Source organism: Lonchura striata, chromosome 4, assembly GCF_046129695.1.
Source record: "Lonchura striata isolate bLonStr1 chromosome 4, bLonStr1.mat, whole genome shotgun sequence".
Taxonomy (NCBI): domain Eukaryota; kingdom Metazoa; phylum Chordata; class Aves; order Passeriformes; family Estrildidae; genus Lonchura; species Lonchura striata.
In genome coordinates, this window is record NC_134606.1 from 25604485 (window position 1) to 25616798 (window position 12314).

Consider the following 12314-nt stretch of genomic DNA (forward strand, 5'->3'; position numbering starts at 1 on the left):
GGAACTGCTTTTATCACATGCAAAAAAGATTCTCAAAAGGTCCCTCTAAATCTCAGCGTTTTCTCAGTCCCTCCTCTATATACAATACTTTCCAGATTACACACATCATCTACACATTTTCTTGCTGTATCACTTTTCTTATATCTTTTCACTGTGAGACTTCATATTGAGCTTTTGTGTTCTCTTTTGTCCATTTCCTCACATGCTTTCCCAACCTCACCCCAGTCTTCTCGTTGCTTATACAGGGAGCACCTCTTCACCACTGTATTCTGAATTAAATCACCAGTGATTACTACCATCACCCAAACAGCAGAAACTTACCACAGTCCCATTCATCTGAGCTGTCACTGCAGTCTGCCTGCCCATCACACCAGAGCTCACGGGGCACACACTCATGGTTGGCACATTCAAGTTCACTCTCGTCACAAAATGCTGCAAAGACAAAAACATGCTTCCTCCTGAGAAAGACATGATCAAAGTGAAATTCACATTGAGATGAAAAATTGAGGAGCGGAGGGTGGAGGTAGATACAGACCAGATTTATGGAAAAAGTAAGCTAGACACATTTGCAACAAAATTCAGTATGGATACCACTGATGCAGAAGGTGGTTGCTGCCATGCAGTGACAGAGGTTATTGCAATTCAGAGAGAAGGAAGAGCATCTGCAAATGCAAGATCTGGGATTACTTAGTATCCTTTGTGATCATGTTATATGAAACCTGTCTAAGCCCCGCAGAAGCTGTGAGAGAAAATACTGTTCTGTGCTTTTTAGCTGACTGATCCAAAGTTGTTTAGTTCTTCATTGTTTTTGAAAAAACTAATTTACCACAACGAATATTTCCTCTCAGCCACAACAATTATATACTAATTTTTAAATTCACCTTTGCTGTTGAAAATTATATATTTATTTTTATCTCTACTTTAGAGGTAGAGAACTGCTGTTCACAGATGGTATCCTTACATTTGGATTTCCAGAGTCTGTTCAGTATGGGAACCACAAGAGCTTCCATTTGCAAATGGATTTTAGTTTTCCTCCAACAACCTCCATTCCAAAAGGCAGGTGTGTAGAAATACAGTACCTTCCTCATTAACACACTTCCAGCTTCTATAAACCCCATCACATTAGGGAATTCTGAGACCTAAGGGAGGGCGGAGAGGGAGAGAATGCATGGAAAGGAGCTGCATTGACTTGTGCCCTTGTCTGGCTGATGTACAGCATTTATAGTGCCATACAATCCAAGCATTTATTTGCAGCAGTAGTACAAAAAGTGCACTCCACAGGGAAATACCATACAGATAGAGCAGACAGTGCTGCCTACCCCTGATCTTTCTGGCTCTGGAATAAAGCATGCAAAACCAGAAAAAGCACTTTACCTCCACTTTCCAGAGAGCATAATTCAAAATCTGGAAGCCCTCAGCTGGGAAAACTTTGCTGCCATTTTAGAGTATTCAAGCCCCAGATCAAAAGCAGAGAGGAAATATAGTCTGGTAATTATAAACTAGCTTAACCTTAGTTCTCTTTTCTCTGTTGTGATCCTAATGTGTGATCAGAAGTAAATCACTTTAATACCACCTCCACTCTAAATTACAGCACAGAGCTTGAAGTTAAGTGGTATAATCTCTACAATGAAAAGCAGATTAAGAAATGTTTTGTGAGCTTCAGCTTCCCAAAAAGAAACAAAGTTTGATCTAGTGATACATGCAGGCACATAAAATGCTCCTACCATCAGAACTCTAGAGACTCAGGAACAGCTTCTTTTAAATCACATAATTATATCCAAACATCCCAGCAAAAATGGCAAAATACCAGGTTTACTCAGAGAATGAAAAAATTTCAGTTTTCAACTAACTTTACCAACCAATGATCGCTCCTTTCTTGTGGAAATTTTATCCCAGTATGTCTTTTCTACTTCCTTGTCTTGGGAGCATGCCCACAGCACCAGGTTTTCTCAAGAGAAGAGAACTCAGAGTACCATTAATATATTAATGAAAGCGGAGCTAACATCTCAGGGTATTCACTCCCAGCTTAGTAAGCAGGGTGGGAGCTGCTGTGTACAGATGTTCCACCACTTCCCATTCACCATTCTCAGATGGAAACAGAACTGAGGCCAGCCCCCCAGGGGAGCAGGGGGCCTGCTCCTCCCTGCCAGCACTTTGGACAGACTTGCACTGTGCACATGGACAGCACGCCCACGCCACCAGCGCACCCTCCTAAGTTCTTTATCTTCATTGTTATCACAGCTTGGATTGTAGAAGAAATCTGGGGAGCCAAGTTGCGAGACAATCTAAGAAATATCAATCAGGAAAGAAACTAAACAAGGAAGAGAGAAGTAAGACATTTACCAAGAAACAGGTAAGTAGACATCAAGGATAAAAAGAGCAGTTAGCAGCTATGAGCTATGCCTGTATAAAATTAAGTTGAGGAAACTTGGGAAAAGAAGTCAAAAATCTACAAGAAATAAAAGTACAAAGGTACAAGAACAAGGAGGGAGAAAGAAAAGAAAAAAAAAGAAAAAGAGGATGAGAGTGTCAAAACAGACAGCAAGGATCCAAGGATGTGAACAACAAAGGACACAAGATGAGGAAAGAGAGAAATTGGTGTCATAACAAACTGAAAAGGGAACTGAGGGAATGACTAACTCTTTCTGCCTATAGAAAGCATAAAACATTTTTTCTTTGATTTATTTTGCCCCCCAACATCCCAAAATGCCATCAGCCTTTTAAGGGAGTAACAAACTGTGTGAGTCCTTACAGCAATTCTTTTCATCCATCATGTCAGGGCAGTCTGGGAAACCATCACAGATCATGGTGTGTTTGATGCACAGTTTCTTCAAAGGACACTCCCAAAGACCCCTTTCTCTGCAACCTGGAGGCAGAGAAGCACAGTTCTGAAACACTTGCATGCTATATTGAATCAACCATTGTCTTCCTGAAACACACAAAATAATTTTACTTGCAATATAAATTTTAAAGTACCAAGAATAGTTACTAAAGAAGAAATGGAAATAAGAGTAGCACAGTGCACACTTGATAAATGGATCTAAATATTATAACACTTCATAATACTTCAGTGCTTTTGAAATAATAATTGTATTATGAGTATATATTATACATATCTATAATAGTTTAGGCGTTAGCTCAATACCCATACACCACTATTCTTGAAATACATTTACTAGTAATATAAGAACTTGTCTAATCCTGAAGTCTGTAGGAATTCCTCAGTCTTTTAAAAGTAAATCCTAGAAAAGCATGGAATCTCCATGAAACAATGTAGAAATACATACTCTTTTTTCCCTGGCAGTGATGATCTAGAATCTAACACAGAATCACAATGAAAAGTAGAAAGAGAAGTAATACAAAACTATGTCAAAGTGCTTTGACAGAAAAATTTCTGTTGGTCAGCTAGAAGAAATAAGAAAGCTACACATTAGAAAATAGTTTTCTCTTGTTTTATTCCACTTTTTATTTCCATCAACTAATAAACTAATTTATTGTGATACCAGTTTAAATACTTTGACATACTAATGTCCTGCATGTCTGACACTCTGGTTTTATAGGAAGCCATAAAAATGACATATTGTCCTGACTAAGCCAGATTATTTGACTGCCTTGTTTGACCTGTTCTATAGACAATACTTTTCATTTTAATCTAAGGGCAAATTCAGTTGATAGTCCTGATGTTCATACATGCAAATAGTTCAGGTATAAATTTTAAAACACTATTTAAAGCGGCACCTCTCTGTGCCTGGACCTGGAACTTTGAAAGCATATCAGCAGTAAGTTACTAAGCAAATACATTGTCTTCAAGAAGTTCTAATTCACAAGTACATGTTTTACAAATATGAACCAGAGAATCCCTACTGGATTACTGGAAAAATCTATTCTGGTTTTACTTGTACCTGGATGTGTGGGGTGCTTGATTTTGCTTAGATTTGAAAAAACACGTAAATAAAGGTTAAAGCCCAGAGAAATAAATAGCCTTAACCTTTGAAACTAATTCCTCATGATCAAATAACTTTCTTGGGTACCACCACTTTCCAGGTTTCCTTCTTTACAATATTTGTGATAGCTATTAATGAAAAATTAACTGAAACAAAAAAAAAATCTCTACTCTTATACAGAACAAGGAATGCCTTGTTAGGTTCTTGATATGAACATGAAATAAAAAAAGCTGAAAACCCTCATAATTCATGAACCTAGCAATTTTTAGCAGTGTTTACAATTCATTAAATACAGTTCTTTTTCTCTTCATCACACATTAGAGTTTTACACTGAACTATACTAGGACTCTCTAAAACTAATCAAATAGACAAATACAGAGACAATTCCCTATGAAAAATTCACCAGTTACTGAATTCAGTGTTCAAGTACACTGTTTTGTTGGTAGAGATCATCTACCATTTGGAGTATTTATGCTTCATCTCTAATTATTTTTGTGACATGCATTTTTAATTCAACGAAAGGGAAGTGAAAAGAGAGCTAGGAAAACTTGTCTATATGGACATTACTCCCATCTCAAAAATCCATTTTGACAAGAGATATGGTTTCATATATGATCTTACCTTCATTCCTCTTCATAACATGAAGGAAGTTACCAATTGTTATCCATATATATATATTTTATTTTTTTCCCACACAATTATCATTAAATCATTAACGTCAAGACCACATTCTCTCACCTAAAATACTACAGGTCAAAACAGAGAATGCAGAAAATAGTGAAAGACAGTGTTGGCTATGAATGTTATGTCCTCAGTTTCTTTAGTAGGTGTAGGACCTTCTTCTCCCTGCCAGAGGCATTGTTCAGCAGCCAGCAATTTAATGCATTCAATTACAACCAACTGTATTTAATACCACAAACTCTCGTGATATCTTTCATAATAATGTTTTTTCATATTACCTTCCCTGCACTTTACTGCTCTCCGAAGTCTCACTTCCAGTAATGTCAGTCAAATTTTCTCCCCAAATCCCAGTATAGATGGCACTAAAGTCTCAGGATTTCATTGCAATTGCATGCCTGAGATGTCCTCTTCCAAAGCCCATGTGAAAGTATGGCAGGGATTGTTGACAGAAGGAGACAATGAGTGCTGAATACAGCTCTTCTCTGCATAGGAAGAGTGTACCTCAGTCCCTTTGCATGGTTCTAACTTATATTTTTTGGTCAGAGTAGTCTAAGCATAAGAAAGCTGTAGCAAGTCTTTTTCAACTTCCTCCTCCCTGCACTGTAAAGCTATTCCATGTCTGTCATTTAAAGCACTTCAAATACAAGAGTTTCAAATTAAACAGTGTTTTTTTAATGTTAGAAAACTAATTTAAAAGGATAAAGCTAATAAAATTTGAGTATCCATTTACACATGGAAAGATCATCAAGTTTTGATTTTGTCCTGCACACATAGAATATGAGTAAGTCAGACACTCCTGGAGCTCTACAAGGACATTTTATTCTTCAGTAACACTATTAGCCCTGGTCAATGTAATGTCACCCTGACAGCATAATTTCCTAGCTGATACAGTCTTCCATATTTATAGAAGCTGATAACAATTCTGCTGATTGCTTGTGACATTCTGTCTAGACTTTAGAGAGAGATCCACTCGAGACATGAATGTTACATATTAGAACAATATTTCATATGTTAATGTCTAGGAGAATAAAATTACCCTAAAAGACACGTAACAATTTGTTTTCTAGGGAGTTCAAAATTGGTGGCAACAAAAAATATTTAGCAGGGAGGACAATTAAGACAGTTGATTCAAAGTAAAGAGATGTCCAACTCTGAAAGAATCACTGTGATCATCAGTTCTGACTTCCCTTTATAACCCAAACAAGAGAATGACCTAATATTAAATTATATTTCAGAGATCATATCCTTCTTTTTTTCCTGTCTTTCTTTTTTACAGGGGCAGGGGGAGGGAAAGAAATGAAGAAAGAAGAGAGCGAGTACAAGAATGATCTGGAAGCTCCTAGAGATTGAGAATATATCACACATTGTGGGCAAATAAACCCTCGGGTATTGCAAACATTAAAACAATCTGCTTTTTAAAAAGCAGCATTTTACAGGGCTGCCAAGATTGAACTTTAACCTTGCTTTAGCTTTCTGGTGTTGGATTTTATTTTACTGTCTCTGAGTAGAAATTCTCTTATTGCCACAGTTTTGTTGTTCACATAAACTCTGCTTCCCTCTTAACCCATTCTCAGTTAAAAAAAAATACACAGGTTGTGCAACTTAACCCTACTCTATCCAAATGTTTTCCAATCCTTTGCTCATAAGCACACTTCTTTTCTAAATCCTTAGATGTATGATTATTCTCTTTGCCCGTAGGGATGCCAGGCCTGCATGCAGACCTCCCTGAAGGCTACAGCTTAGTCAATTAATAAATATTTAGAACCTCTTTCTCCTGAAACTGTCCTGCCAGCATGTATAAGCATACTTATTGACCAAGAGATTTCCTGATTATTTCAGGCTCAATAAATCCCCTTAAGTTAAAAGTTGAAAGCATCTATACTAAAAGTAAACTCATAAACATATTGGAGAATAAATTTTAAAGGTTTGTGCTTGTACTTGTAACTTGAGGTTGACCAATCTGAAAAAACATACAGAACCCACTTCAGCAACAGAATATATTATAATAACATCTTTTGAGTATACATCCTAACAAGAACATTATCATGTATAAATTTAAAACTACATTTACAGATTCAAGATTTAATCTGCCAGGGAGTTATATTTTAGCTCAGTAAAGCCTTCAGCAATATGAAAATAACTAAATCTGCAGAAATTTTTTAGCTTGATTCTTTAACAAATACTCAAGCATCACAGAATATGGTTATCAGAATCTAAACAATCAGTTATCACAAATTGTATTAATATTGATTAAGAAGGATTCTTGCTGTAGTATTTTTACTGATACTGTCTTTTAAAAAAAACTGCAATACTTTAAAACATGCAAAAAAAGAGGGTTCTCCTTCTCTGAACTCTCATGCTAAAATTCAGATAACTGAATGGAAGATGAAGTTCCTTTTCCAATGCTGCAGCTGCCCTCCATTCCAACTCATTGAATTTATTTACCACAGCTGTCCTCATCACTGTCATCCTCACAGTCAGCTTGACCATCGCATCTCCGGGACGCCAGGACGCACCTCCCAGAACGGCACTTGAAGTGACTGGGTGAGCATTCTGTCAGGGACAGCAAACAGGGACAAACAGGACTCCGTAAGATAAAAGCTTAATCATGACATGGGCACTGATTTGTCAGCCAGGCTGTTTCTGAAGGGTAAATAACACAGACAGAAGGCTTGTGAGACAGGAACTGTGCGTCAGGAGAGACTTCATAATTGCACCAGGAACGCGGTGGAGCAACATCTGCCCGAGCTCTCCCTTCCATGCTGCCCTCTGTCAAATGTCACTGCTTTTTCATATCACTGGCATGCAACATTTAGACTGTATGAATTTCCTAGCTACTCTTCTCACCATTGTGGTGGTGTATTATGCAATGAAATAAGCAGAAGAAATCCCCAGGACCAAAAGAGATTGACAATTATGTGTCTATTTCAACTAATAGAACCAGGTATTAACCCTTTCACTGCTTCTGTCTCATCTCACAGTACCATTCTGGGACAAAGGAGTGGAACAAAATTGGCTAATCTTTAAAAAACTCTTTCACTGATGCTAGCAATTCCCTGGAGCAAGAAATCCAGCAAAGAATTCTGCCAAGAGACTGGCACGGCTGAGTAGGAGAGCTCAGTTTGGAATAATTTCCACAGTTTAAATATTATCATTTAAAGAGGAGTATGAAATAAACAAACACCAGTGACTTTGGGAACCCATTTAAATATTTTATTTGCTATAATATGTGTAGGAGGTACCTTCTACATCTTCATCTGGTGTTAAACAGGTTTGGTTGTCTGAGTTCTCGTCTGGAAACTGAGTGCAGTCTGTATCTTCTGGCCACTGCAGACCTACAATCCCAAGCACAGCCTCACAGCGTTCCTTAGACTGTACACATAATGTCCTGATGAGACAAAGAAGAATTGCACCAAATAACTGAATGAATGGCTTAGAAAGTCACAGATACTAAAAGTTAATAATCCTAGCAAAAGTTAAACATGAAGAGAAAAAAAAAAATCAATTAAACAGATGTTTTAATATGAAAAAAATACTTATATCAAATAATGCTATAGTTGAAATGTTATTTTCAGTTACTGTTATGCAGTTATGCTATAAATAGGTTAAAAATAACCAAATATAACTGCTCACCTCTGTAATAGATGACAGAGAACAATTTTTAAGAAGCACTAACTGCTCTCCTTCGGGGAATAAAAACCAAACACATTTTGTACAAGTGAAATGGTACCTCTTTTTATTATGCTACCTCAGAAACCACATGGTTTCAGAAGGACAAGGTATTTAAGCCTGCAAACAAAAGAGTGAAAAACTCTGCAGGGAGTTCAATAAAATTACAATTTTAGGAGAAGCAAAGCTCAGACCAGCCCAGTCTTGAGGCTGTTGTCAGTTATAGCAACAAAATACCTTCTACATCTTCATCTGGTGTTAGTCAAGTTTGGTTGGTCAAATCAGGAAAAGGCAAGTCCTTCTGCAGCATTTTTTTTTTAAACCATATAAAAGATGGGACTCAATGCAAAATTTGTGTGATCCATTGAGATTGAAACTCATGCATGGTGTCCCTCAAAATACCCACTGTCACATGCTTCAAAATTACAAAGGTAAAAAGGCACAATAGAAAAATCCCATAATGTTTGAAACATTTAGCCATTACTTTTGTCTGGGATCCTAGTAGGTTGAAAAATATTCAACCAAAGGATTCTACCATTTTTTTGTTTTTCAATTTCTTTCATGTCATCTTAATTTGCCTTTATGCATTTTGATTATTTACACATCTTTCTTCTAGAGATAGTCTTTTCATGGGAGGCATTTTATTCCATTCATTTTCCTTTGACCTTTTAACAAATTGAACTTTTTTATTGTCTTGTAATTAGCTCTGGAAAATATTGTGACCAAAACCAACAAAAGAAATCCATATAGGATTAATTCTTTTATGCTGTTTTGGGAAAATAGCACAGTATTAATCCACCCAAATTTAATTTTGTTTTGAGGAATTAGATGAAGAGATATTTTTTTTCCACACCAAACAATTCACCACTGAGTTGAATAACAAGACAGAACGCATTGATGTCAGTCAACCATGTTACAGACTCTCTCTTTCCTTGTACATCCTCCTCAATATCAAAAAGGTTGACTGACACCACTTTATAACCTCAGATTTCTGAATGCCAGGATTTTTATTTTCCAATGACAAAAAAAAAAAAAACCAAAAAAAAACAACACAACAAAAATATTACAATATAGCAGAGACATCTAAGCTACTTCTGTCCTGTGTTCTCTGCACACTCAGATCTTTGGTCAAAGCTGACCTTTTCCAAGGTATTATAAGATATTTAGTTGTCTGTCTGTGGTGAAAGAATTAGCATCTATTTAAACTTCAAAGTCGGCATGGACTAATATTATCAATACTTTATCAGAGATGAAGAATTATGTTCAAAAATTGAAAACATACTTGATACATCAATGAATGTTATAAAGAACAGTAAGTTCAGTTCCTTCCAAAAAACCTCTTACCTGTGTTCTTTACATTGAATAAAACTTTATGAAGACTGTTTCAGTTAAACAAAGCATGACAGCCAAATTAACATAAAGACAACAAAAAGCTTTGCAAAGCAGGGACAGCTGTTTTCTATAGGGGGAGCAGAATTAAAATAATCTGGTTATACCTGGAATGAGATAACAGAACCATGTGCCTGTATTAAAAAATCTAATGCATCTCTGATAAGCTTATATTATAATAGATATAGAATTATAACGTTAACATGCAATTCATGGTTGGAAAGTACACTTTGACTTAAAAAGTGTAACACTGTAAAACTGCATTAGCTGAGCTCAGTTTCGTATTTACAGGAAAAGACAGGTAAAACAATACATATGTCCTGTCTAGTTCAACTAATCACTGATATATTTGAACAAGTGGTCAATTATTTTGACAGTTAGCAGCAGATTCTTAGAATATAATTTCTGTGCTGATAATGTAACATTTTCTGTTGTCAGAGCTTGAAATTGTAAAGTAGATTTACATTTATATTGAAATATTAAATTTATTTAATTTTTATTGGTATGAGCTTATTTTTGTTTTCACTTCTAAAATTTTTTTAGGTTTTTACATTATATAGGTACCCAAAATTCTCCCTAAAATGTTATTGTTAAGCAGATACTACAGATCTAGGGGGACCTCCAAAGGTGCCCCTTCCTGAGAAAAACACTCTGTCTGTGACCTAACATAAGAGTGAAACCTAAAAAATATCGTAAAAGTAGAGCTTTGAATCCTATGATTGAAAGTTTTATGTCACATATTCAATTTGCTCTAAATTTGTTGTTACCCAGTTTTGAGCAGGAAGTTGGACCAGATGACTTCCAGAGCTTCCTATCAAATTAATTTGTTCTGTGCTTTCTATAAATTCCCTTTCATCTGTTTAATACTTTAAATTGGAAGACTATTCAACTGCATCATAACACTTCCTAGAATCTGTTAGCTAAAAGAGCCTGTAATTTAACTTATTTCCCTCTAAATCAGAATAATTTAATCCCATTTTTTTTAAAGAAAGCAGTATAATAAATAAAAACAACCCTTGATTTTCAAACTAGCAAGCCTGACACAGAACTTACATAAACCCCTCTGTAAATCTGAAGCTATCCTGTATGCAATATACTGTTAAATTCTCCTATGTGAAAATTTAACAGTATATTCATAAACTTTTTTGTGGTTCACTCTTACCTTGTGCTAAGAAGCACATCACTAGACAAAGAAATGCCATCTCTTTGTCAACAGTATCACATAATTAGAAATTTTAGGGTTTGTACTGCAATTTTTCATGCACTTTTCTTTCAAACGCAAGGTGTTAATTGATCAATATTGTCAAGGTAGGCCCAATAAAAGAGGCAGAAATACAGAATGAGAGAACTCTAGCAGCCAGTAGGTCAAAGGGCTCTGTCTGTTGGTCAAGTTTATTAGATCTCCTAACCTGCAACAGCTGCTGCTAAGAAAGCCACCTACAGAACACAATCTCTTTGGAACAAATAGTGGCATAAACTTAAAAAGCAGAGTTATGTTACTCAGTGAGGATGGTGGAATAGTTACTCTGACAAGAAGAAAACCTAAGTTAGCCAGGCATTCAGGATGATGTGGCACTCCTAATTAAAAAAAGTAAACATTAATTAAAATCTCACATTTTGTTGAGGATTTGGATAGGGCTTTGCATCAAGTACTGTACTAATGCAAGGAGCTATTACAAACTGTTAATGTTCCAAATTAAATTAATTGATTCCATGTTTAAACACCCTTTATAGTGGCACAATTCTAATTACACACACAGAAATGGAAAATACCTCATAGAAAGCTCACAGCACCCTTCTTGTCACTTTGCTCAACAGTGGAGTGAGCAGGTTCACAGTGCCCTGGGTGAAAAACTCAAGGGTCCTGGCAAACAGGACATCTGGCTACTGAATGGTCACCTGTGATGCTCCTCTGGATTCAACTGCAGGTCCTGTCTTGTTCAGTACATTTATCAATGGTCTGGATGCAGCAGTTTAGTGCACCATTAGCAAGTTCGATGATTACACAAAACCAAGAGATGGTGTTGACTCTCAAGGGAAGAGAGGCCTTTGCACTAGGCAATCATCAAGGACAAGAAATTTAACAAAAACAAATGCCTGATCCTGCATCTAAGATGGAGTAGCACCAGGCACAAACTGGAGAGCAACCCTCCAAAGAGGTACCTGGGCATGCTGGTCAGCAGTAGCCTTTTCCTATGGAATTCAAGCAAAATTTTTGGCATTTTCAATGAAATCATAAAATTGGGAGAAACTACTATGACAGACAGTCAAGAATTAAATGAAATATAGTTTAGTATAGTACCTGCAAGGTGGGATCCGCTGATTTGTATGGGGGTCACATTTTGGTACTAAGATTGTACAGGCAAAAAACATCAGGTACTTGTAGCAGTTGGTCTGAACCAAAGCTGGGAAGAGGGAAGACTCCCAGCTGATAGAGGCTTCCTTCTGTGTCCTGTGGCCCAGGTAGTTTGGGTAATAAGTATAGTTGTAAGGCAAGTTCATACAAAGTTCCAGAGTAATTGGTTCACACTGACCTTTCATAGAGAGAAAACAAACAGAACCACAAGTGGTGTGAGATTAAATTAAATACAGAAGAAATAATTCCATATTTATTTAAAAAATTTATCAGTC

At 36.4% G+C, this 12314-nt stretch overlaps 1 protein-coding gene across 1 annotated transcript in view; it reads right to left on the minus strand.

Annotated features, from left to right (window-relative positions):
• Positions 1-12314, minus strand: part of CORIN (corin, serine peptidase) — a 113168-nt gene that overhangs the window by 23652 nt on the left and 77202 nt on the right. Inside the window, exons 11-15 of the mRNA XM_021526370.3 lie at positions 11986-12217; positions 7868-8013; positions 7071-7178; positions 2753-2866; positions 322-432 (exon numbers count right to left, since the gene is read on the minus strand). Coding sequence (XP_021382045.1) covers positions 322-432; positions 2753-2866; positions 7071-7178; positions 7868-8013; positions 11986-12217 — 711 coding nt within the window. The remainder of the gene's footprint in view (positions 1-321; positions 433-2752; positions 2867-7070; positions 7179-7867; positions 8014-11985; positions 12218-12314) is intronic.